Consider the following 26352-nt stretch of genomic DNA (forward strand, 5'->3'; position numbering starts at 1 on the left):
GCAACCACAGTATTGATCAGATCACACTGACACCTGCATGTGACCAAAATCAAGTTTCAAATACAGGAGGAGGGGTAAGGAGGTAGCAGCGGTGCAGCCTGTGAACGGAAGCAGAAAGATGAACATGTCACGAAGAGGGAAATGGCTGAAAAACTTAAATATAAGATTGCTTAACCATGATCTTGAAAAACAGAATAATCTCAGAGGTAAAAAATCACCACCTCTCTTATTATTGACATCAGAGGGAAAAAATTAGCCAGGTATATTCACTGATAGGTTACAAGTATTAGGCAAAAACAGACAATAGAACCCAAGCCAAGTCAATATAAAGCAGTAATAAAACCCCAAAATAAGGCATTATCAAACAATAAGGGATGCTATTTTAGTTCTCAGAAGTTTGGAACACTTCAATTCAAATTAAAATCTTTAAAAAAAAATCCCAAAGTATCAATTTTAGTAAAGATATCAACATATATATATGCAGATAAAGATACATAAATAATGCAAAATAGATTTACAAAGATGTAATTTTGGCACTTTTACTGGATTTTTAAAGAAATTGAAAACAAACATCTTTGCACACAAATTCTCATTCTGGAGAAACAGGATGTAGAATGAAAAGATGCAACATCTCCCTTCTTAAAAATAACATTGAAACAGATAACTTTACCTGTTAAACTGCCTGGTTGGCACTTTATAAATCTGGCTACATTCACCTATAGCTCTAAGTTTGACAAAGTCATTTTAGTCTATCAGTGATACCTGGTTATCCACTTTCAGTACATGTATTATTTGACCACAGATCCATAAATAATATTAACAGCTTCAATGTAGAAATCTTAAAGTTCTCAAGGGAAATAATGCTCAGTAGATAAATTCTCCTGGAATTTCTTGTAGCAAAGGCTCCTCAAATTTAAATCGTTTGGAAATTGCCTTTTGCTCCGTTTTCTCTTTTTCAGTCTGTCTGCATTGTCCTAAAGTATATGAAGTAACGACAATTAACTCCTCTGTTACAACTGATTCCTCTGTTTCTGATTTCTCAGTATCTGAACTAATTTCAGGCACGAAGTCACCTTCTTGGAGGGCATTTGCTTCTTCTAAGGCACCTTTCACCATGAAAGAAGGATCTTGAATACTACTTTGTGTCAACCAGGGATGTTTTAGGCATTCTTCAGCAGTGGCTCGATCTCTGTATAAAAATATACATTTATACATAGTTAAAACTAGTGAAAAATTAAGAGTATAAGATACTGTATTTTTTTTTTTTTGGAAAGTATGAACAATTGGCAAAAATCTTTTCCCAAATAAAACTGGAAGGCTTTGACATTTGCACATAAATTGCCACAATGTTAAAAATATATATTTTAAGTAAGGTATCTCTGAAAACCCCTTTTGAAAATCCAAAAACAGACAGAAAATATCTGTTAGGGATCAGCTGTCATTTTGTTATCAATTCTACTAACCATGAATTATGAGTCCTATTCACAATACGATACATTTGCAATTATGCTAATTTTGTTAATTAACTTTTAAATCCTTTATACACAGGTGGAGTTCATATTTCATCTTTTCTTTCAACAGATATATTTAATTAAGGATTTCATCTGGTTTTATGTCTACACTTTCATGTCTTCAGTTTGATGTTTCAGTTTTTTAATTGTTTTAAATTGTTTTTGTCTGGAGCAGATCACTCAAAAACTGACAAAGATCAACATTAAAAACACTTACTCAGGTTTCTTAACTAAAAGTGACTTGATGAAATCAATAGCTGGCTCGGACACAACATCAAATTCTTCCTCAGAAAAACTTAAATTCATCTGTGAGATATTCAAGAATGTTTCTTGTTTATTATTGCCTAAGAAGGGTGATAGCCCTGTTAGCATAACATATGTTAGCACTCCAATGCTCCTAAATCAGAAAGAAAATTAAAAAAAAAATTAGTGTGTAGTGTTATATTAATTTTATGAAACTAATTTGATTACTTTTTCCCAAATAGCTTACCACATATCTGTTGCCATGCTGATAGGATCATAATTAAGAATTTCAGGAGCTAGTAAAAAAAAAACAAACAACAACAACAAAAAACCAATCAAAAAACATTTGGTTTAGAAAAAAAATCCTAATTTTCTCTTAGGTTAAAAAAAAATTAAACACCAGTAATTATGAGACACTATCAAAATGTGTGCCTAAATAAATACACGAATGAACATAAATTGGATTAACATGAATTACCGTAAAGTCTAACCATATGTCTGTAACTAACTTTTTTACTTTTCACACCAGCACACTCTATTGTTGAGCTCTGGTTATTTAAAAAATGTTTAAGGATAAACATTACAATATAAAAAGACTTTTTGATACCTTCCCCTTCTATCCAATCAAGCATTAGATCTAACAGAATATATCTTTTAAATCTTTCTCAAAACTAATCACTATTCTTCTTCCCCACTGCCCCCCCACCCTAGCCCACAGCACTTTTCCCTCCCACCGGCACAACTGCAGTAGCATGTTTAGGGGCTGCTCGTTCCACCCCTGTGATCTATGTTGCAGCTAGAATGAACTTTTAAAACATCTACCCATTAACAAAAATTCGGTCAGCAAAGTTTTAAAAAAAATCAAGCCTCCTCAGATGAAATGTATCACACTCAAAGGCAATGGAGCTGCATCTACAGAGTTTTGAGAAAAATAAAATGCATTTTTAAATACTTAACTAAATTGTTGCCACGCATAAAGCCAATAAAAAGACATTCTCAAATGTGCAAGGACTCAGGAGAAATACAAAAACCCTCCTTGAAAAGAAAAATTAGTCCCTGATATAATCCAGTCAACCAAAAGACTTCCCAAAAGTAGGTAGGCTAGGATATGAAAAGACTGAATACATTTAAAAATAGGTCCAAAGATTAAATAAAACAGTGATGATTACAATTAAAAAACAGAATAAAATGTTTTAATTCTAGAAAAAAACAAACATTCAAAATCATATATCCATTATTGATCTGGGGTGAAACCCGTAAGGTCAGGAAGAGAAGACAAGGAGGAAATGTTAGACATGCTAATTTTCTCAACTTTGATTTCTGAAACTGTTAAGTTGAGAAACAGCGGTTATGCAAATTTTTTAAAAAATAAAGTAATAGGAAATTAAAATGAAATGCACAGCTTCCAAATTATTGGAAGGGTGAAAATAAAATGGAGACCAGAGAGCAAAGGATGATGGGCGAGAGGGGAAGAGAATAAAAACAATAGTTTCTTTTTTTGAATGCTTACTCTGCTGATTACTTTTAAGAGCTTTATATATAGCAAATCCAAAGTAATCCTTACAATTCCTTAAGAGGTAGATAAGCATTACTAGTCCTACTTTACAGACAGAGGAAACAGGTATAAAGACATTTAGGTACCAAGTTCGCCTAGCTAGGAAGTATGGAACCATAACTCAACCCAGGCAGCCATGTGTATATAAAAAGGATGTGGAAGGTATAAACTTACCTACTAAAAGGTAGGCCAGGGAAAGAGAGAGGAATGTCCCTTTGGTTTTCTGTTTTATATACTTCTGAATTAATTTTAGGTTTTTTTTTGGATTGAGCCAGTACTACTATATAATAAAGACAGCTCTGTTTTAGGGGGAAAAATACTCTTGGTAAAAAAATCAGAATTTACCAAAGAAGAGAAAGCATTTAAAAACAACTCATTCAGGGTAAAGACATTTTGGTAGTTAAGCTCTTGCTCTTCATCCTGTAGTCTCCTGTATTCTAGCTTGCAGTGCTACCCATTATAAATTGGTTAAAATATTTGGGCTACCATTTTCCCTAAAGAAACACTGTTAAGTTACATTTCTATAACTTACACAGTGGTCATAATGCATATCTTTCAGCATACCGAAAATTATATATTCTAGTACATAAAAAAGCACATAACATTTCTGCAGCTTGTTTTTCTCCCTGTGACAACTTTTATTACCCAATTAGTTAAGAATCTATTTGAAACTGTAGAACTTTAAAACTTTGAATTAGATTTTATACTTTCATTGCCATATAGCTTCATGCTTTCCTATGCCTCAACTACACTCCTATCTCTCTGTGACCTCTGGAACCTTCTTTTCCTTGTCAATCAATTCCCAATATCCTCAGCTTCTTCAAAGAGTACTCCTTTCACCTCCTCTGTGAAATGAGAGGGGTCCCATGCCCAAAGGCCCTCTAGAAAGGGGACTGCCAGTCCACCCACTTCACACCTCCACCTGCAGACAAAGACTCTCCTTCCTTCAAGACCAGGCTACAGTAGCTGTCATCTACTGACACCGAGGCCATCCTTCTCCACACCAAGGCCTACCATCACCCTGGGTCACTTCACCACTATGTCCATGACCCATCCAGCCTAGCATCGGAGCTTCAGAACCACCTGATCTAAGAGCTTCCCTTCCACAGTTACATCCTGGGCTTCATAATTATAAAGAATTGTTTCACCTCTGAAATTTTAAATGCTAATATTACAATCTCTGGTCCCAATCTCAAAATTATTTTACTACCTTACTCTACTACATATGCTTTCTTCACCTCACTGAGACCACAAACCCTTCAAATCCCTATTTCTCTCCCAATGTATCATAAAAGTCTTAGTTTACATGGTGCATTGCTTCAGCTGCTCTCTTCAATGTCTAAATCATACTCCGCCTTCTTCAGAAACCCTCAGCTTTGTATCAGTCCAACCGAATGCCCTGAATAGCACTGCTTGCAGTTCCTTTAACAATGTTTATTACCAACTTGAACTTCTTTCTTCCACCCTCAGGTAATGTGGATGTCCTACTTTATTAAGAAAATTCTCTCCTATTTCTTTCAGAAGTAATTCCTTCAAATTTGCATAGACTTTAAGGAAAGAGATCACCAACTGGGTATCTTATCCTTGGAAGTATTCCATGCTTACATTTAATCCAAAGAAATGAATCTACAGTGGTAGAATTTCAGTCTAACCAGATGTCAGACACTACTATTACTCACACCATACGTGAGTTACCTAATTGGAAGGTGATTCCTGACCCTAGATATAAAACTATCCATTTCTTATAAATACTTACCCACATATTCAGGAGTTCCCATAATTTCTCTGAGCTCTTCACTGTTCTTCATTATTCTTGAAAGGCCAAAATCAACTATTTTAATGTCACCCAATGGAGAGCCACTTGTCAGCAAAATATTCTGCGGCTAAAAAGATAATATCCCACCCCCCCCAAAAAAATAATGAAAATCATGACCAAGAATACAAAACACATGGTCCATAAAACACATTTCATCTGTGAAGAATCCAAAAAGATTGAGAAATTTAGCAGTAATAGACATTCATTAAATAGGTACTTGCTGTGTATAAGGTACCAGGTCTTTTACTCATTGTATTTTTCAAACTCATCCCCTATACTAACTACTCCTCAGCATATATATATGTTTACATTCCTATCCTAAAACCCAAACCAAACCATCTGTATGTGTATAAAACTCCTATGACTCTGCATTTCTTTTGAGCCAGCACACCTACTCCCTGATATTCCTTCAAAGCTCAGATCCTTGGAAACAGGCTTATCTACACTTGCTATCACTTCTCAATCCAGTTAAATATGGGCTTTGCCCCTTCTACTGGATGTGCCCTCATTAAGGTCATCAATAATTTCCAACAACCAATGACCCAACAAACCAGTGGATATCTTTCTCCCGCTATTTTGCAAGCAAAGATTTCTAAAGCATTTGGCACTGTTAACCATTCTTGTATTCTTAAAATTCCTCCTTTTGTTTTCTTCCTTTTGGATCTCTTCCTCTGGTATTGCCCAAGATCTCTCTCTCTCTGGTTGGCCCTCTTCTCTTAACATTCTAATTTTGAGCTCTTTTACCTCTCTCAAAACTTCAAGTGCCACTTAAATGCTGATGACTTCTAACCTAAACCCTCTCCAGACTCATATACCCTATTAAAACCAAGTATTTTCATTTGGCTGGATGTAATACACCTCAACTCCCCACTGTGTGATAGGTTTTCAATTCAGTAACATCTCTGGCAGAGGTACTTCCCCCAACCCCAGGAAAATACATCTCTTTTATATTCCTAATCCCAATGCCCAAACCAAACAGGGGAATCATTCTAAAATGCTTTGTCTTCTACATTTTCACATCTAGTGAAGATACTAACACTGTCAATTGAATTTCCTAAATCTCAATATCCCCTCCTCTCTATCTCTATTGCTTAAAATTGGACTTTGCTTATCTCTTTCCTGGACTAGTACTATAGCCTCCTGTCTCTAGTTTTTGCCATTTTCAACTCATCTGCCACCGTACAATGTAATAATCTTCCCATAATGTGACTCTTCTTTGGCCTGTTCCTCACCACCAGCAGACACATTGTCATATGAGGAAGGGGGAAAAAATCTGTACATAGTAGTGTGCAAGGGCTACTTAAAGCCATGGATTCAATGATTTATGAGGCTGAAAGGCCTGGGATCATTTCTATCCAGTTGAAAGTAACTTAAGACATTTTTACATAAAATACCAAGCAGATATATTTTGGATGAGAATGTAAAATTATTAATTTTCAAATAAAATATTATATGAAATAAAGATTTATTTGCCTCAGAAAGGGTCTGTACTTACTGTCTGCTGCCATTAAGAATATTTCCAAAGATAAGATGAGAAGCATTGGTACTACAATATTTTAATTACCTGGCCCTGGCCTCTTTATAAAGATTACTCTCCTTTCTCACTGCTCCTAAAACAATCTGTGTTTCAAATTATTTTATAAACCGTAAATGATACACACTCTCAAAACTTACGCCACTATACATGCAGCGACTCTGCTCAGAAAGCCCTATCCTTTCTTTACCAGACAAATTTATCTTCATCATTCACTGTATGCATGGTGGATCTCAGCAAAGTACAGACTCCATGAAACCCACTCTGAACACCTCTCCTTCCAAGGAGATCTCTGTGGTGACCCTCGACTCCACAGTACCTTGTACAAAGCAAACATCCTACAGGCTTGCAAGCTATTTATTTTGTGTCTCCTCTACCACACTGTGGTTCCCTAGAACTATATAATCAAATGTTTACATTTCCTCTCCATCCACTCACACTTAACACTCCAGGTGTGATTTCTGTCCTTTCATCCTCCTATAACAGCACACAGTAAGAACAACGTGGTCGAGTTGCTAATATCCAACGAATTTTTCAATGGTCTTTTCTGACTGCTATTTTTTTAAATTGATATTTTTAAAAAAATATAATGACAAACAGACACAAACATTCTTAACATATGATCATTCTGTTCTACATATATAATCAGTAATTCACAATATGATCACATAGTTGCATATTCATCATCATGATCATATCTTAGAACATTTGCATCAATTCAGAAAAAGAAATAAAAAGACAACAGAAAAAAATTCATACATACTATACCCCTTACCCCTCCCTTTTATTGGTCACTAGCATTTCAATCTATTAAATTTAACTTAATATTTGATCCCCCTATTATTTATTTTTATGCCATATGTGTTACTCGCCTGGTGATAAGGTAGATAAAAGGAGTATCAGACACAAGGTTTTCACAATCATACAGTCACATAGTGAAAGCTATATCATTATACAATCATCTTCAAGAAACATGGCTACTGAAACACAGCTCTACATTTTCAGGCACTTCCTCCAGCCTCTCCATTACATCTTGACTAACAAGGTGATATCTATGTAATGTGTAAGAATAACCTCCAGGATAACCTCTTGACTCTGTTTGGAATCTCTCAGCCACTGACACTTAATTTTGTCTCATTTCGCTCTTCCCCCTTTTGGTGGAGAAGGTTTTCTCAATCCGTTGATGCTGAGTCCCAGCTCATTCTAGGATTTCTGTCTGACTGCTATTTTAACAGGGCTTAAAATTGTTAACACCTCCCTCCTTGTCTATAGATCCTTTTTTTGTCTTGGTTTCCATGACAAACCCTTCCTAACTAACTAGATGCTTCTTTTGTCTCCTTTGTTGGTTCATCTTCCTTTACTTGGCCCATTAAGCATTGTATTCCTCCTGGTTCAATTCCTAAAGCACGTTTCTTTTCATACGCTACATTCCTACCAAGCTCGATCTATCCACACCCAAGGCTTAATTACTGTCTATATCTTATGACTCACCAATTTTTATTTCTGACTCAGATATCTTCTCAGAACTCCAGACCTCTTCAACAGCTACTTACCTAATATCTCCTCTTTTATGTCTCAAAGGCACCTCAAATTCAACATGACCAAAAACAGACTCATATTTTCCCTCCCAGATCAGACTCTCCATATTCCAATGATAGACATCTCAGTGTATGATACTACCATCCGTAGGACTCTAAGAATCGTCTTTGCCATTCCTCTTCCTTCCCCAACTCCGCCATTTAGCTAATGTGTCACAATATCCTGTTGATTTTAAATCCTAAATTCTTAGTATTTATAAATAATCTACTTTCCATCTATGGAATTACTAATTTAAGCTACCCTTATTTCTTGCTCAATTATGACAGCCTCTTAAATGGTTTCCCAGTATTTTGCCCATACTACTGCTAGAAAGATCTTTCATATTATTATATAAACCTGATCTATTATCCCCTTGCCTAAACCATTCCATGGCTTCCCACTGCTTTACAATAACATCAAATTCCTCAATGTGGTATACACTAAACTCCACCAGGTCTAGCTCCTGTCTAGCCCTCCAGATTCACCATATACCATTTGTTCCCTCTTGCTCAGTGAAACTGACCCTTACTAACTGTCTTTCATTTTCTCATACTTGCCATGTTCTCTTTCACAACTAGAAGCTTGTATATAGTATTTTCCTGCCTAGAATATACTTTTTTTTCTGTTTTCCCTGCCTAAAATATGTTTTTTTTTTCTATTCTTCTTTGCCTAGTGTCAATCAGGTGAGAAGCCCTAGGATGACAGTGAGGGAGAGTATAACTATTTCAAAAAATGTAAAGTACTACAAAGCTTTATGAGGACTGAGACCCAGCACTGATCATTCTAATACTCAATGACCAGTGCCTGACACACAGAAGCACACATTCATATCTGCTAAGTGACTGAATGGAAGAAATGTGACTATGAAATAAATGTAAATTTCATACGTCAGGAATGATGGTACTATAAATATGAGTATTAAGTTCCTACTGTCAAAGAGACAATGAGAAGACAAAACAGACCTGTGAGCCTCAACTATGTTCTGTGTTACAAGTGCTTTGGTAACAGTATATACAAAGTGTTAAGGCAGTAAATGAGGGGGGTTAGTGCTGCATTGGAGAATTAAAAAGGAGATATGTGAGCAGAACTTGAAGGATAAAAAGTGTTTCATCATTTATCCAAAAAATTTTTATTGATTGCTTACTGAGCTATGCCCTGGGGAAATACCAGATACAAAACATGAGTTCCTTGTTTTTGTGGAGCCTTACATTCTAATGGGAATTGAAGGACAAATAAACGACATAAGTTAACATAGTTTTAAGTTCTGAGGAGAATGAGAGCAGGGTAAAGGATGAGAGAGTGCCTTCTGGGTGTGCATGTGTGTACTATTTTATATATGGTAGTCAAGGAAAGCTCTTCTGAGAAAGCAACATTTGAGGAGAGAACAATATTAAGAATCAGCCAGTGGTGGCAGCATATGTTGTTGGCAGTGTATACAGGAAGCACTCTGGGCAGAGAAAAGAACAAGTATAAAAGCCCTTGAGGTAAGGACAAGCTGCCAGTGGAAGAAAGTACTAGAAGTTTAGTCCAGTTGGAGAATACCAAAACGGAAAAGGGTGAGAGTAGGACAGGAGTTTGGAAAGGAAATGGTGGGGGAAGGGACAGGAATCACAGGGCTTTTAAGTCCTTCTGAGGTTAATGGGAGAAGGAAGGCCAGAGGGGAGGCAAAGAAAAAGAGATTCCAGGGAAAGTAAAGGGCACATGCCAAAGTATTCAGGTGAGCCGTGCATGTCATGATGTGTAAGTTAGCAAATATAGGTAATATGGCCAGAAATATCCTTCTAAAGAAGATGGCTTTATCCTTGTTTTAAGTCTGGAGCTGGGTGAGGAAAGTGAGGGAGGGAGAAATGATGAAGCATGAAATGAAAAAAAAAAAAGGAAGAAATTTCACAAATTACAATGGGAAAATCCACAGACCATTGTGACTGATTATGTGTAGGAGTAGGAAGAATGAGATGCTTATGTCATTCACTGACTGATATAGCCAGATCAGCAAGAGAGGATAATTGGTTCAATTTTGGATCCCTAGAATCTGCGGTGCCTGAAGGACATCCAGGCGGAGACATTCAATAGACAGCTGGAAATTCACTATCGAGAGAATGCAAGTCTGGGGAAGACTAAAACCATGGAAGTTACCCAAGGAAAGAATAAATGGTAAGGAGAGAAATCGTCAAGATGAATTGTGGCTGATGACTACATTTTAGCAGAAGAGAACGAGAGTTATGAAGGAGATGATACCATCTAAACCAGTTATCCAAGAGAAATGTAAATGTGAGCCAAATAGGTAATTTTAAATGGTCTAGTAGCCATATTATAAAAGGTAAAAAGAAATAGGTGAAATTAATTTTAATGAAATATTTATTTAACCCATCATATCCAAAATATTATTCTTCAACAAGTAATCAATATATAAAATTACTGAAATCTTTTATGATCTTTTTTCCTGTACTAAGTCTTTGAAATCCAGTAAGGATTTCACACTTAAAGCATATTTCAATTCAGACTAGACACATTTCAAGTGCTCAGTAGCATGTAGCTATTGGACAGTACACTTTTAAACTCTTCAACTGGGGAAGCAAAAAAAAAGATTCAAATGATATCCCAAGAAAAGTCAAGGAATTCTTAGCATCTTTTCCACAATGTCCCAATTTATTACGACTATGCAATTACAGAATGATAATTCAGTTTGGAAACATATTTATAAAAACAAGCTAAGACTTCCTGTCTATAGGAAAAACAACTTTGTATCATGGTTTGATGTAATCTGTAATTTTGTGCAAAAACTTGTGTTTAATCATAGAAAGTTCTGGCTACTGTAAAAACTTACGTAAAACAGAACAAAAAACGAAAACAACAAATTAACAAATTGCTGTCCTTACAGAAGCTGGGATTGCAGAAGCATGCTAAGTTTTTACAAATACCAAAGCCAAAACCAAAAAAAAAAAAAAAGTACTGACTGAGGATGCTCAACTTACTAATGAGTAGTAGAACACATTTCTTCCTTCAAGAATTTGTAAAGTCATATCTCTTTACTGAATTAGCTTCTAGCTATTTCTTCAGAAACAACCTATATAGCATGATGGCTATGAATAGCCAGACTTCTCAAAGCAACTTTCATTTCACTAATTAAACTAAATACATAAAATATTACTCAAACAAATTAGATGGGAGGAGTTTGACTGAGTGAGAGATATTCATCACTGAATATGGTTTGTCCTTTTCAGTGTAGATAAAATCCCAAGCCCAGTATTGCTAAGTGGAAATCTTCACCTTGAGAGTCATGTGATTAGTATAACACATACATTCTGTGAGTGTTCTTAAATACCACTTATTCCCTCAAAATAGTTTAAGTGTTTTCCCTTAAATTTAGTTTACACTTTACATTCCCAGGGAGATGATTAGCTGCCATACAAAGACTAATTGGTTTGATGGTAATGCCATCAATTCCAAATCAGTGGGGTTCAAATTATTAAAGTTTTACTATATTAGAAATCTAAGTCCAGTTATATGCTACCATGATCTACTAAAGTAAAGCTTTCTGAAAATGAAGTTAAATAGTTGAGAGAGAGGCTGCTAGAAAAACATTTCTCATAAAATCATAGCTGTTACATGGAATTTCACTGTAATTGTTCTGAGGTATTATCAACTGTGTCCTGTTCTGACCACAGTTATTTTTTAAAAAACAGAATTCACTTCTTTAAATAAAATGTATGTATAAAACAGAATTGTTATCTCTGCCAATTCTTTGATGATGACTTCTAATAAGCTGAAATATATGTACTGAAAACAAAGAGATGTACCTCAGAAGGTACAGTTTGTATAAACCACCTAAGAAATCAAGTTCAAGAAAAAGCAGTGGCACACAACACCTAATTCTATGTAAAACACACGAACCTCAGGTGGTGAGAGAAAGACGCAAAGTCAGTGGAGACTGTGATGACAGTGGAATGAACAGGAAATCTGTGGACAGTCCTTAAATAGACAATCGCTGTATTTCTAAAGCCCGATTTCCCTTCTTCCTGGGGAATCATTTACTTATCTTGTTATCTTCACCTTTGTATATAATCCATTTAACATCTACTGAACCATCACTAAGATCATTGTAAAGTTGAGGTTAATCAGCTTATAAGACTTCACAGTATGACAGACAAGATTTTAAGGAACATTTTATCAGGCAATGAAAGTTCAATTAAATTATCTTATTATTTATTAGAGCCTAGTTTAGAATAGAGAAATAGATTAATAATCCTATCTAAATTAATTTGGGGGCCTCTGGAAATATTTTTGTTATCTCTACTTTAAAATAATATACTGATGCTTGAACTCTTGTGATTCAATTCAAATTTCAAATGGTAAAGACCCAGCTTCTAGTCCCTAGACTGCTCTACTTTTTACCATTCCCCCTTGTGAGTGTCCCAATACTGCAGCGCCATTTGTTGAATTTTCGTTTGTTTGTTTGTTTGGGGGGGAAGTGCATGGGCCGGGAATCTAACCCAGGTCTCCTGCATGGCAGGCAAGAATTCTACCACTGAACTACTCTCACACCCCAAGAACATCGGATTTTAAGACTGAATTTCCTTGTACAATTTTTTGGTCAGTCCTTCCCTTGACTGATAAAAGCAGGCCACTTAATTGAATGACTAATTCACCAAATTACTGAGTCTTTGGGGAATTTTAGTTTTGTCCTATTACTAGAGTTGCTTTTCTTCAGATATATTAGTCTTGCAATGTTTTACATGTAAACAAATGGCTTTCCCTTTAATCACAAAAGTTTACTGTCTTTTTCTTTATTTTTATGGACTTAATAATAATTCTAGATCTGCATCTGTTACTCCTCAAAGAATTTCCCACACTCAATTTAAGATAGTTTCCAGTGAAGCAGTGTTTGACAAACTAATCATTCAGGGTCTAACTTCAAGCTGACTAATGTATTTCCCATCAAGTCAATTATCTATTTTTATGAGGTAATTATAATAGTTCTTCTAACTTAGACCATCTTTCCTGGGCCAGGAATTTCCCATTTTAACCAGAATGGGGTTTAAACAATCTATTAATTCAAAATTCCCATATTTATTGGAGTTGTCCATTTTCACACAATTAAAACACAGGATGATACATTTAGCTTTGATGTAATGGGGGAAATAATCTTTTTTATAGCTTTTTTTTATAGATAAAAATCTTACAGAGACTGAGAGTCAACATTGTAAGCATAGATTCTCACTGGACAGACAGCTATAAGCAAGTATAAGACATGAACTCTATACAGATTCTAAGAAGCCAAGAGAAAATGAGCTTTTGGTAGGAGTCATTCCCACCTGCAATGCTGCTCCCCACCAACCCATCTCAGTCTTTCCTCTGCAGCAGTTCCCTTAGAAACACTGTGACTGCACACTAGGATTGTGTGAGGGCAGAAGAAAGGCCGAGAACTCTTCAGGCCACTTTGTCTCTCAATTCCTCTGGTTCTAGAAAGAGAAAGAGTCCAATTTCCAACAATCAAAGGCCCATTATCTTCATCACCACTATCAAGACCTTTAGTGAACCTGGAAGGAGTTCTATATCAACTGTACTGGGGAGAAAGGAATATGATTTATACTGAGTGTATTATGGAGAAAGGATGTAATTTCCTTGTAAACACACAGCTGAACCTGGTATTCAAGAATTTAATGTTCACCTTTGACTGCTTTCGAGTTAACATCAAAGATGCATGACACACAGCATGGGCAACCTGTCTGACTTGCTACTTAGTTGCTTAATAATGGTCATAAGTTGAAAGCTCATTTCCTATAGGTGCAACATTATTTAAACTGGGTTCTGTTCCTGGAGATCCTTGTTACATCATAAAACTAGAAAAATATCATAAGAACTAAAACAAAGATATGATTTTTTTTTTTTAACATGGGCAGGTACCGGGAATCGAATCTGGGTCCTCTGGCATGGCAGGCAAGCATTCTTGCCTGTTGAGCCACCGTGGCCCACCCTAAAGATATGATTTTATAAATTTAAGTGTGTAAAACCAAACATAAAAAATATTAGAGCATAAACATTTCTTTAGGAATTCTTCTGCATGGGCAATACTCAATGAGGCCTCCTGGAATATGAGTCTGCTGAAGTCTAGACTGAAGAAACCATCTTTTCCTTGTCAGTGTTCCCAAGGCAAGCACAGGCGGTTATTTCTTGCAGCAAGGATCTTTAAACTGTGAGGACATATGAAAGACTAAACAGAAAAAGCCAAGCCCTCATTGTCTCACCCATGTTATGAAGGATTTTAGCTAAGTGATCTCAAAGGCCACTGCAGCATTAATATCCTGGGACTACATATGGGTGGTGCACATGTCCACATGTGCCTTCAAAGCAGGCCTCTGCAACTACAGTGTGGCTACTGTACTGTACTGTCCATTTTAGCCATTGTGCTAAAAATAATATCTTTGAGAAGGAGGAGTTATATTAGGATTTAACAAATGAGTATGGTCACTGAATCATTATATTGATATTTCTTTTTAGTTCCAGTGTCTTGGAATAGCTAGAAGGAAAATTCTGAAATTGGAGAACTGTAACCCATACCAAACTTTGAAATCTATTCTATAATTACTTGTAAAAATGCTCCTTGAAATTTATTGCTTTTTTGCATATATGTTATATTTCACAATAAAAAATGTTAAAAACATTAATACCTTTGAGAAAAGATAACATGAAAATAAACTGGCATCTTAAAGAAAAAGAACGCTTTCAAATTGCTTTGTTTCCTCTGTTTTTTTCTGTAGGAAGCTAGTATTTGAGGTAACACTGATTATTATTCTTCCACCTGATTTCTAAAGGAATATTATCAGGTTTACCTTAGAAGTCAACCGGCAGATTATACACACTGTATACCCTTCCTTGAGAGTGTTCCTTCATGCAATAACAACTAATAACTATTATTCATACAATACAGATACCTAAGATGTTATATAGAGTGTGCCATACAGCACTTCTCAAAGTATAGTCCCTGGACCCACAGTATCAGCATCACCTGACAACCTGATACAAATGCAAATTCTTAGGCCCTATCCTGAATCAGAAACTTTGGGTTTGGGGCCTAGCAATCTGTTTTAACAGCCCTTCCAGGTGATTCTCATGCACACCAAAGTTTGAGAACCAGTGCCATAAAGCATCTCCTTTGTCTACTGCAGTGGGGTGAAAGTATATCAGTAGATGATGTGGCATGACATGAGGTTGCAGAATTTCAGGATAAGAAAGCCTTTTTTTGGTTCAGGGTTTCAGCCGTCTCAGGTCACCTTCCTTCCTAAATTCCATTTCCATGGACTTAGGCTATCTTTCTAAGCGGAATCAACATTAGGAGCCGTGGCAGTAACTGTGTTTTATGTTTTCCCCACAGCCCCATATGCACTTGACATGAAAGCAACCATCAGAGAACCAGCAAGAATCTTTTCCACCACAGATGCTGAAGGAACAGACCAAGAATATTTATGCTAAAGAACACAAGAATACTCACAGTGGACATTTACTGTATGTCTCCAAACATCCATTTTCTATTCTTTTAATAATAGAATCGGTTTAGGAATCCACCCTTTCTACTCTCAGTTCACGTGAAAGACCAGGTGGGGGAGGATGGGAAGGGGTAGAAGGATGGTGGAAAGGGATGGGGGTCAAGTCCGACCCCCACACCCACTCCCAGCAAAGTAATGAATTCAGGTTGATCTAAGCTGGCTTAATCAGAGTGAATCTCAGGAATTTTGAAAGACCTAGTAAACAGATCTGGCTCTTTCCAGCTGAACCTCTGGGCAGATGTGAGGCTGAAACAGCAGCATGCATCTTACCAACCATTTCTCTATCATTTTGTGAAGGCAGAGCTAAGGGCTGGAGACAAACCAAGTACTAGTAGTTAAAGGAACACTGATTATTACTTTTTGAAAATCTGCCATAACTGACCTATCCCTGGGACTTTCTGGTGAATAAATTTCCTTTTTTGCTTAATCAAGGTTTCACTTCTGATTACGTGAAAGGGTCTTAATGGATATATTGCTCTTTGTGTTTTCTTTTTTCCCTTCCTTTCTTCAACAATTTTAAATTAGAATTCTACCTGCCTCTAATCTTTCTCATTCTCTAATTTATTCTATATACTGCTGCCTGCATAATTTCCTGTAGCCCTGCTTTTCAAATCTTCCTTGCTCAAAAAGCATCTATAACTGGTTACTATAACAAAATTAAATTCAAACATCTCTGCATGACATTTGAAACCCTGGGACTCTGACCTTTTCTCAACTTTCAGTATCTCCTATCTGATCTCTCAATTTCAGAGAAACTATTTCATTTCATTTCTCCTACCACAAGTTTTCCTACCTTTTGTGAAGTAATTTTCTCCTATTCTTCTCTACCTACCCAATATTTTTTTTTTTTGCATGGCAGGCATCAGAAATCAAACTCTGGTGTGAGCCACTGTGGCCCGTGACCCCCAAATCCTTACTTTTTAATGGTCTCACTGAAGTCCTATCTCTTCCAGGAAGCCTTCACCTACCCTAGCAATATTCTGAGCTCCATTTTTGTTTTTGGCATTGAACTATTATTTATTTTTTATGCATAAAACATGCACATTATCTTTGATAAAATTAATTGGTTAAAAGAGAGTCAAGTCTCACTTCATATTCTTGTTACCTATAATAAAACATGCAAACCTGATAGATGTCTGAAACAAATCACAAATATTTTACATGTGGAGTGTCACTTTCTAGCATTCTCAAAACGGTAATCAGATCTTACCTTCAAATCAAGATGAACTACATCATGAGCATGTAAAAAGCAAACGCCTTCTAAAATCTGCCTCATGAGCCTCTGAACATCTTTCTCTTTAAAGGCTTCTTCCCTGTCTGCAACACACTGGTCAAAGATTTCGCCTCCTGCAGCACTAGAGGATGAAATAAGAGCAATAAATTTTAAAAATTTAGCTTTATCTTTTCTTAATATTTATACACATTAAATATTTTTATATAAATAAATAGACTATAATTAGAGTCTGTGTAAACTTTCAGTCCATCTACATGACTAAATTCATTCACTCATTCATTTGTTAATTATTCTTTTCATCCTTCCCTCCCACAGTCTCCAATATGAGCTAAGAGCATTCCAAAGTTACATAAAATATCAGCTTAACAACTTCAAGAATTAAGCTTAATGACAAAATGTATGAGAAACACTTTCAAGCAAAAGTTCTTTAAGAATTTTTGGTTATAAAATACACACAAAAAACTTTTTTGTAAAAAAAAAAACAAAAAACAAAAGCCCTCCACTAAAGACCTTTTCCCCAGTCCTTGTACCCCTTTTAGAGGTAAGCCCTTTTATTCCTTGGATATATATACTACATCCTTCTAAAGTCTTTTCTTTATATTTACATGCATATAAAATATTCGTGTAAGGATTTTTTCAAAACATAAATGATAACATATGATTTGTACTATTTTACAATATTTTTTCCTACTTAGAGTCTTTCCATGATCATTTCATATCTGTCTATCCACCATCCTCATTATTTTTGAACTCTTGTACAGTATCCCAGTGAAAAGATATACCATAGTTTATTCAACCATTCTCCTTTGAAGGACATTTGGTTTAAATCCCAATGCTGTTTATACTGTTTGTATAAACATGATATTCATGTTACTGTTTGTTCATGTGTCAGTCATTCTCAAGGACAGATACCTGCAATGAGACTGCTAGACTAAATGGTATGTGCATTTAAAATTTTAATAGAGCCAAACTGCTAACCAAAAGTGCAATTCTGACTTAAACTCTTCCACACTACAGCCAAAGCTTCTCAGTCTGTTTTTTTTTTTCCAATAATTTTGACAATAAGAGAAAAATCACCACTGGTTTAATATATATTTCCTTTCAGCAGAAATTTATATTTAAAAATTTTGTTCTTACCATAAATGACTGCCAGTATATCATATCTCAAAATTTTCTTTATGTCTTAAAAAGAAACAACAAACTGGAATGCCTTGATGAAGCTGACATAAAATTAACATAAAACATATAACCCAAAAGTTGGGCAACTATATCAAACAAAAGCTTCATATTAATTTCCCTTTCATGAAAGAAATTTAGTGCTTTTCTCTTTTTTTCTTTTCTGCTTAAGGCAACCTATTTTCCAAATTCTTCCCATATAAAGAAAGTTTTTCATCAAGATTTGAAAAGAACCTATTTAAGTTTAGATGAAAAGTTGCAGGTAATGAAAATAAAAAAAAATCACTTCCTTGGTTGATAAGATCTACCTATACAACTGACTTTTTATATTTTATTTATCTGAGCTTTCAAACAACAGTGGGGGAAAGAAAAAGGGAAAATATTTTTAATATATACACATAAAATTATATGTGTATGAAATTATATATCAAGTGATTTGGTGACTTAACTGTTAGGAGATTGATTGGAATTTCTCTCTCTCTCTCTCTCTTTTTTTTTTTTTTTTTGGCATGTGCAGGCTCCAAGAATCGAACCTGGGGGTCCTGCATGTTAGGTGAGAATTCTACCACTGAGCTACCTTTTGAAAAGGAAGGTGAGAAGCAAAAAAAATCTTGGAAAGATGACAATTATTCTGGGCCTTGAAAGATGAATAGGAATCCACTAGTTGAATCCACTAGTTGGAATGGTAAGACTGATTCCTAGGCAGAAGGAGACACGTGTAAGGATACTGTATTGTGAAAATATACAGTACACTCACAAAACAAAAAGGATAAGTAACTGCTTCCTCTTCCACACATCCACTTTAGAATTTTCCCTCTGGCCACAATCAACTTGAAAACTAGCAAGCATATGAACCAACTATTTTCAGACACTGGAACAACATGCAACATACGACCCTGATCCATGACAAAAGGGAAACAAACAGGGTGAGCCCTATTAGCCTCTTTGGCTTCCTACCTGGAGGAAATGTATGGGATTGTGCAGTACAGTACAGGGATGGGTGACTGAAGCAGAATGTGACAGCCTTGATAAACCGAGGAGTCAGATTTGAGTTTGGAGAGTCAGGGATGGCTGGAATTTGCAGGAAGAGTGTTGAAGAGGAGGGAGTTATACAAAGGAAGAGCTCCAGAAATCTGCTCAGCGGTCTCCTGGAGTCTTAAGCAAAATACAAGTACATGCATATGGCGAAACTCTACTAAGTAAGGCAAAAAACAACTACTGGGGAAATATAAGGTAAACGATTTCCAGAATTCAAAGATGACAATGGAAAATATTTAAATTTCATCCAAAGTAGAAAAGCCAAGGCCAACATTTGCTGCAATCAGCAGAACCCCAGAGGGTCTTAGTATCATTAAGGCTAAAGCAGTCCTAATTGTGCACTAACTAAGCTGATCTATAAGTAATTTAACTGCCTGCCAAAACAAACTCCACCATTCTTTAACAGGACAACAGAAAATACACTCAGCACTGTAACATTTAAAATATACGGCACCCTCTCAAAAATTACTAGACATCTAAAAAAGCTGCAAACCGCTAATAAAAACAGACCCAGAAATGACAAATAAATGAATTTGCAGATAAAAAACATCTTAAAACAGGTATTAAATATGTTTAATGATTTAAAGCAAAAAAAAAAAAATGAACATATAGAGGAGAGCAATAGCGGGTATTAAAATAACCAAATGGAACTTCTAGAGATAAAAATACAGTATTGGAAGGAAAAAAAAAATCACTGGATGAGCCTTATGGCAGATTAGACACTGTAGAAGATCCAGTAAGCTCTAAGACAAAGTAATAGAAACTATCCAATCTGAAGACAGAGAAAGGAGGAAAAAAAGAGACTGAAAATAAAAATAAACAGAATCTCAGTGACCTTGTGACAATATCAAACAATTTAACACACTTGTAAAGGAGGAAGGAGAGAAGAAAGGGCAGGGGCAAAAAAAAACATTTATAGATTAATGGTTGAAAAATTTCCAAATCTGATAAAAAATATAAACCCAAAGATCCAAAGAGCTCAATGAAAGCTAGCAGAATAAGCAAAGGAAAACCACACCAATGCACATAAACTCAAACTGCTGAAAACCAGTGATGAAGCATTCCCTGACCTCCCAGGCAGAGTTAAGCAGCACAGCACGTGGCTAAAAAACAGAGGCTTTGGAATCATATACTCTTGAAATTAATCCTGGCTCTGCTACATGCTGTGTGACCTTAGGTTGATTATTTCTCTGTTCCTCTCTTCTCTTGTATATGAAATTTTATTCTAAAATTATAAATAATGTATATATAGCAGTTAGCATAATGCCTGGCACATAGCAAATGCTTAATACATTATGACTATTATATTTCCTGTATGTACCACAGCAACTAGGAATAATTTCTAATAAACACTAACATAGATCCAATCATTTACATCTATATCTTTCACTAGACTTTTAGCCCATGGAGGGTAGAGGCAATGTTATTTTCACTTTTCTTCCATACCTATTAGTATCTAGTGCAATTGATACTAGGTGCCTAAGTGTAAGTGTAGAAAGTGATACTAGTGATCTTATCTTGCCTGTTTTGATCAACAATCTATTAATGTGGCCAAGAATTTTGATATCTCGTATCCAAAGTATGTACCTAAGACTTCCTCTTAAAACTAAAAGTAGAACATAATTTTTTTTGCCTGAATTATATTGATTTTTAGCTCTGAAAACATGATCATCAAAGCAACAAAGCCAAGAAAGTTTTTAGGCAAAGGAATATCAACACATCTATGTTTTAGTTACCTTTCTAACAGCAGCATGATGAACATCTTAGAATTCAAGCCAGGGTGATCAGCTAGGAAGCTACTTTGACAGTCCATGGGAGAGAGAACAAGGGCCCCAAACAGAGGAGAAACAGCTGGTAAAAAGAAAGGCTTTAGAGGAACAGTGTTTAAGACTTGCTAACTCATTATATAAGAGCATAAAGGAGATAAAGGCATCAAAATGGCTTCAAAGTTTCTAGTTTGAGCAATTAAATAAATGGGGATATCATTGAAATTGGGAACAAAAGGAAAACAGGTATCAGAAGGGCAATGCAGAACTTCACAAATATTGATATTGAAGCTTCTGTATATACAGCTGGAATAATACAGTTGAAGTTTAAGACAGGAGCTCAAGTTGAACACAAAGATTTGGAAATAATCTTCATGTAAATTAATAGCTGAAGCCACAAAAATAGGTTTTTACCATTCAGGGTAAAGGTACAGAATAGTAATGGTACCACTTGTGGAACACTTCTATTTAAACAGAAGGATGAAAGTCTCTGAGAAACAGTGAGAGATAATAGGAGGAGAAGACAAAAAAATAGGACTGTGAAAGCCAAGGAAGAATATAATTTCAAAAATATTATCAAGTTCTTAAGGGGAGTAAGAAGTAGAATGAATACTAAAATGAGGTGGTTGATTCTGGTAAACAGAGAGCTGGAGATATGAAAGTCTGAGAGGAGCAGATAGCAGTAGATTGAAAAATGAAAGGAGTACTGGCACATGGACAGATGAATAGATCAATGAAGAAGTCCAAAACTGACTGGAAGGGGAGGAAAGCTATACATTCAGTTTACTCTTTTAAAAGAACATAGCAGTAAAGGAAAGAGGAAGGCAGGACAATTGTTTAAGAAGCATCAGAGGTAAGAAAAAGATGGTTTAGGAAATTTTCGGATAGTTTAAGGATAGAAGAAACTTTGAAATATCAGAAGATGGAGAGAAAAGAATCACTGTTGGAGGAGAGACAGAAACTCTGAGACTAGAAAACTGATTGAAACAAACAAACAGGTACTAGAAGAAGAAGAAAGAATTAAAGAACATTAAGTAAAGGTTTTAGCCTTGGAAATGAGTAGTGGAATTGGAGGGAAGGGGATGAGAGCAGTTAAGACTGATACTCAGAGGAGGAGAGGAAAGCTGAGGGAGGGTCTCTGATGACCATTATTTTCTCCAAAGGGGAGAAAAGGCTAGGTTAGGCATCTTATAAAAGGCAGGGCATAGGTAACACAGTAAGTATGGTGAATACCTTTGATTACCTGGGGGAATGTTAAAAGGATGTGATGAGAGATTACAAAAATAAATAGTTACCCAGCTAAACCCAAAACAGGTTTTAGCTGATCAAAGACTATGCAAGTCCCTCAGAAGAATGTACAGCAGCATAAGAGTAAGAACACACATGTCTCCCAGGTTTCAAAATGGCAAAATGAGTTGCAAAGGAAGACAAAAAGGAAGAAGGAAATAATGTGAAGTGTTAGTGAGAGACTAGTTGAATGTCTACCAAAGAAAAGAAGGGAATAAAAAGGAAGAAAGTGAAGTCAGGAGCTTGCTGAACAACTATAAGAACTGAACAGGGTTTGTGAGACTGGAAGAGGAAGGAGGAGGTTTTGGTATAACATTTCAGCGGGTTCTTTCTAGCTTGATTTCCAACTCTATCCTAATCCTCTCCAAAACAAACTAAAAAACGATGAAACTTAGGCAAAAAGGTAACATATATTAGAGTCCTAAAACAACTTTAATAACAAACCAAATATATATCTATATACATATTGATATACAATTCATATATACTACATTTCTTAACCATTCCACTATTTCTTTATTTCCAATATTATAAATTTTTTAAAAAAGAAAACAAAACAAATAACTAATATTTAAATTTTAAAAAACACTATGGCAAACACCTTTATGCATCTCATTATTCACATTTTATTATTTCTTTAGGAGGGATTCCTATAAGTAAAATTACTATATTAAAATCTACAAACGCAATGCTCTCGATTATTTTATCAAGAGACCTAATATTTTAACCATCCAGACTTCTCCCTCTATAAATATAAATTTTAAAATAAAAACAAGGTATCTATACAGATTGTTTTGAAACAATCTTTTTGCTTTAACAGTCTTAAAAAAACCTTTGTCAACACATTTAGATCTACCTTATTTTAATGGCTGCACAGTAATTAATTTTATGACATTATCCCTCATTTAACCAACCCCTTCCCACTAAGCATGTAGATTGTTTCACTTTTCTGCTATGTAGGTAATGCTATAGCGACTATCTCTGTAACACATCTTTGTACAATTGCCTGATTATTTCCTTGTGAAAAAAATACATAAGTAAAATTGTTGGGTTAGCGAGTATTTTAGGGGAGAGCTTTTGATTACATTTTAGGTTGCCCTTCATAAAATTTATACCAATTACTATTTCCACCTATAATATAAACGCGATAGTTCACATTTTTTCACAGGTGTATATGCCATTTACATTTATGTGTGTGTCTATGTGGAATTTACCTTCAGGCTCCCCATCTTCTTTTAAACTTTTTTAAAACTCAAAAAAACTTCATGTTTTTGAATAGATTTGTAAGATCTAGTTATATTTTAAAGTTATTTTAATTATTTTGACAATGCATATATATACTAGAACCATTTTCCATAGTTCATCTTTTCATGTAGTTTGTGTTTTTTGATGTTTGTGCTTTTGATATTTACATTAAACTTAATATTGTAGTCAAATAAACCAATATTTTCTTTTGGCAAGGTAAGCAGAGAGGAAAACAGGATTTCTTAAGGGGGAAAAACTATCCTTCATTTTCCAAAGATGTTTTCTATGCTGTACTTACTTATTTACTCAAATTGAAAACATGGTATGAATCACGACATTTGTTTCCAAAAGAGAGATTATTGACTCAGACTGTATAAACAAATAAGGGATTATAAAATGCCTTTTATTTTAATATTATCTTGCTATTATTTCGCTTCTTAAGAACAGTTTTAAAAAATCTTTATTAAAAGAAGACTTTCATTAAAGACTGAAAATGAAAAATCTAGCACATATTCATCCTTGAAAATTTGGAACATGTCAAATTAACAACAGAAACACATGACATTGATCTGGAAGATCTTTCAGACTTCCAGAGAACTTGGTTCTGACACATTATCACAGGTAAGTGGCATCTTATAAAGGAATTATACAGATGATCAAACAAACTCAATTTAAGGAAAACAGTACTTACTATTCCAAAACCAAGATCATTTCTGATGAAGTCTCATAGACTTCATGTAAATCAATGACCCAAGGATTATACTGTGCTAGTTCAAGTACAGCAATCTCATGAATTATTTCCATCCGACAGTCTTGGCCTTTTCTTCTTTTTCTCATGAACTTTGCTGCAAATTCTTTTCCAGAATCTTTCTTTATACATTTCCTCACTACTGCAAATTTCCCCCTAGAATTAAATAAAAACATTCACTGTTAAAGTTGACAGCTTTCCAGAGATGGTAAATTTTAATAAAATTCCTAATAGCTACTAGCACAGATTCAAAATTTGGTTTTATTTAACCCCAGAAGTAGCGACACCACTTAAGAATTTATATAGGATACATTTATAATCAAGTAAAATGTAATTTATAAATTTGCAAAATTCATTCTTCTAAGTAGAGATTAAAGTAAAATTTTTGCTGTTATACATAAAAATGACAATTTTTGCACATTTGTATATAAAAACCATTTAAATCTTTAAAAAAGTGAGTTGATTTTTTAATATATATTGGGTTACCAGAATTTCTAATATAATGAATTCCATTGTCACCGAGTCTAAAGAATACTATCACCTTCCAAAATTATGTTCCTCTGACAGGTTCTACAGTTATGTACAGAGATTTGGGGCTGATACAGTTCAAAGAACATAAGAGGTAAGCTGCATATCTGTTTTCTCTGTTGACTTACATGTCAGAATTCTTCCTGGAATACAAAGTTGCTAGCATTTACTGAGCTATGCATTCAGTTCATTAATATTTTAGTCTACTATTCCACACAAAACTCAGAACTCAGGTTATTAAACATCTGGGGAAGTGGGACAGGAATAAAAAATGCATACCATATTTCAGAGCTACAATATAAACAATTTGTTCAGAAACAACAAATTCCAGCATATTTTTCTCCAAGGTGGAGAAAAAAGAAAGATATGTAAATAATTGTAACAAGAGGAGGTTACATTTGTGTTTGACCCAGAAGTTCAAGCTCACTAAATATAGGACTAGGTTTTATTCAGCTTTGTATTACCAGTGCCTAGCATACGTTTAGAGGGGCAGGTGAGCATCTTTGGGAAGGAAGGACTTGTGAAAGAATTTGGCTTTATCAAAGTAAAAATAAGTACTTATCAGAATTTTTTAATTACAGTAATTATTTTAAGAAGATAACTGTGATAGTGTTGTGTACAGTGGATTGCCAAGTAATAGGCAGAAATGGGGAAGCCAATAAAATATTTCAAGGTAGTGGGGAAGAGCTAAAATAGGAGCAGTAGAGACTGGGGAAGAGAGAATGCATTTAAGACACTTGAGGTCAAGATTCATTAACACTTCTTGACAGATTAAGTTGCAGGGAGAGATGAGAAGGAAGAGGAAGAAGCCAAGGATGACTTCTAGATTTTTAACCCGGCTCCTGGGTAAACAAGTACTATCAACTGAGAAAAGGATTATAAGAATAATACCAGGTTTTAGGAGGAAGTTAATGTGTTATGCTTTAGATAGGAGAAATTCGAGGTAACTCTCTCTATGTAGAGAATTCTACTTATGGGATGGATTCCAAATATAAGTTCCAGTGCTCAGTTTAAAAGGTGAACATATAACAGAATACATATGGTTCAGGTAAACATCAGAAAATGCAGATGCTAATTTGGGCAGCACATAGAGGAAGCAAAATTAAAATGATCTCCAGAGTGCTCTTCGATTCTAGATTATAATAAAATACATTGCTTAGACCTTTATTATATTATTTATTTTAGCCTGACATATTAAAATTTGTTGTAATTATTAGCCTTCCCAGCTAGACTGAGTTCCTTGAGGGCAGGGACCTTACTTTCACATCTCTGTATCGCATAGTACCTTGCACTATGAGCACAATACATGTTCAAATATGGTAGAAACAACAAATTCCAGTATATACATACACTTCCCTTGTTATTTTCTTAAATAAAAGTTTTATGGAAATTTAACCAGTTTGAAGTTTTCTAGCCACACTAGACTACTTGTACCCCTCTAACTTAATTTTTATGCCACTGTAGTCTTACTTGTTTGATTGTCAAAGGCTGGAGTATCTTTCATCACTACTACTGAAATTTCATTCATTCTTGAAGGCTCAAGTCA

At 35.1% G+C, this 26352-nt stretch overlaps 1 protein-coding gene across 1 annotated transcript in view; it reads right to left on the reverse strand.

The window, feature by feature from the left end:
• Positions 1–525: 525 nt before the first annotated feature.
• Positions 526–26352, reverse strand: part of STK17A (serine/threonine kinase 17a) — a 31192-nt gene continuing 5365 nt past the window's right edge. The window contains exons 2-7 of the mRNA XM_077119357.1: positions 24222–24434; positions 16995–17139; positions 5066–5192; positions 2002–2050; positions 1729–1908; positions 526–1189 (exon numbers count right to left, since the gene is read on the reverse strand). Coding sequence (XP_076975472.1) covers positions 865–1189; positions 1729–1908; positions 2002–2050; positions 5066–5192; positions 16995–17139; positions 24222–24434 — 1039 coding nt within the window. The 3' untranslated portion in view covers positions 526–864. The remainder of the gene's footprint in view (positions 1190–1728; positions 1909–2001; positions 2051–5065; positions 5193–16994; positions 17140–24221; positions 24435–26352) is intronic.

Source organism: Tamandua tetradactyla, chromosome 1 (genome assembly GCF_023851605.1).
Source record: "Tamandua tetradactyla isolate mTamTet1 chromosome 1, mTamTet1.pri, whole genome shotgun sequence".
Taxonomy (NCBI): domain Eukaryota; kingdom Metazoa; phylum Chordata; class Mammalia; order Pilosa; family Myrmecophagidae; genus Tamandua; species Tamandua tetradactyla.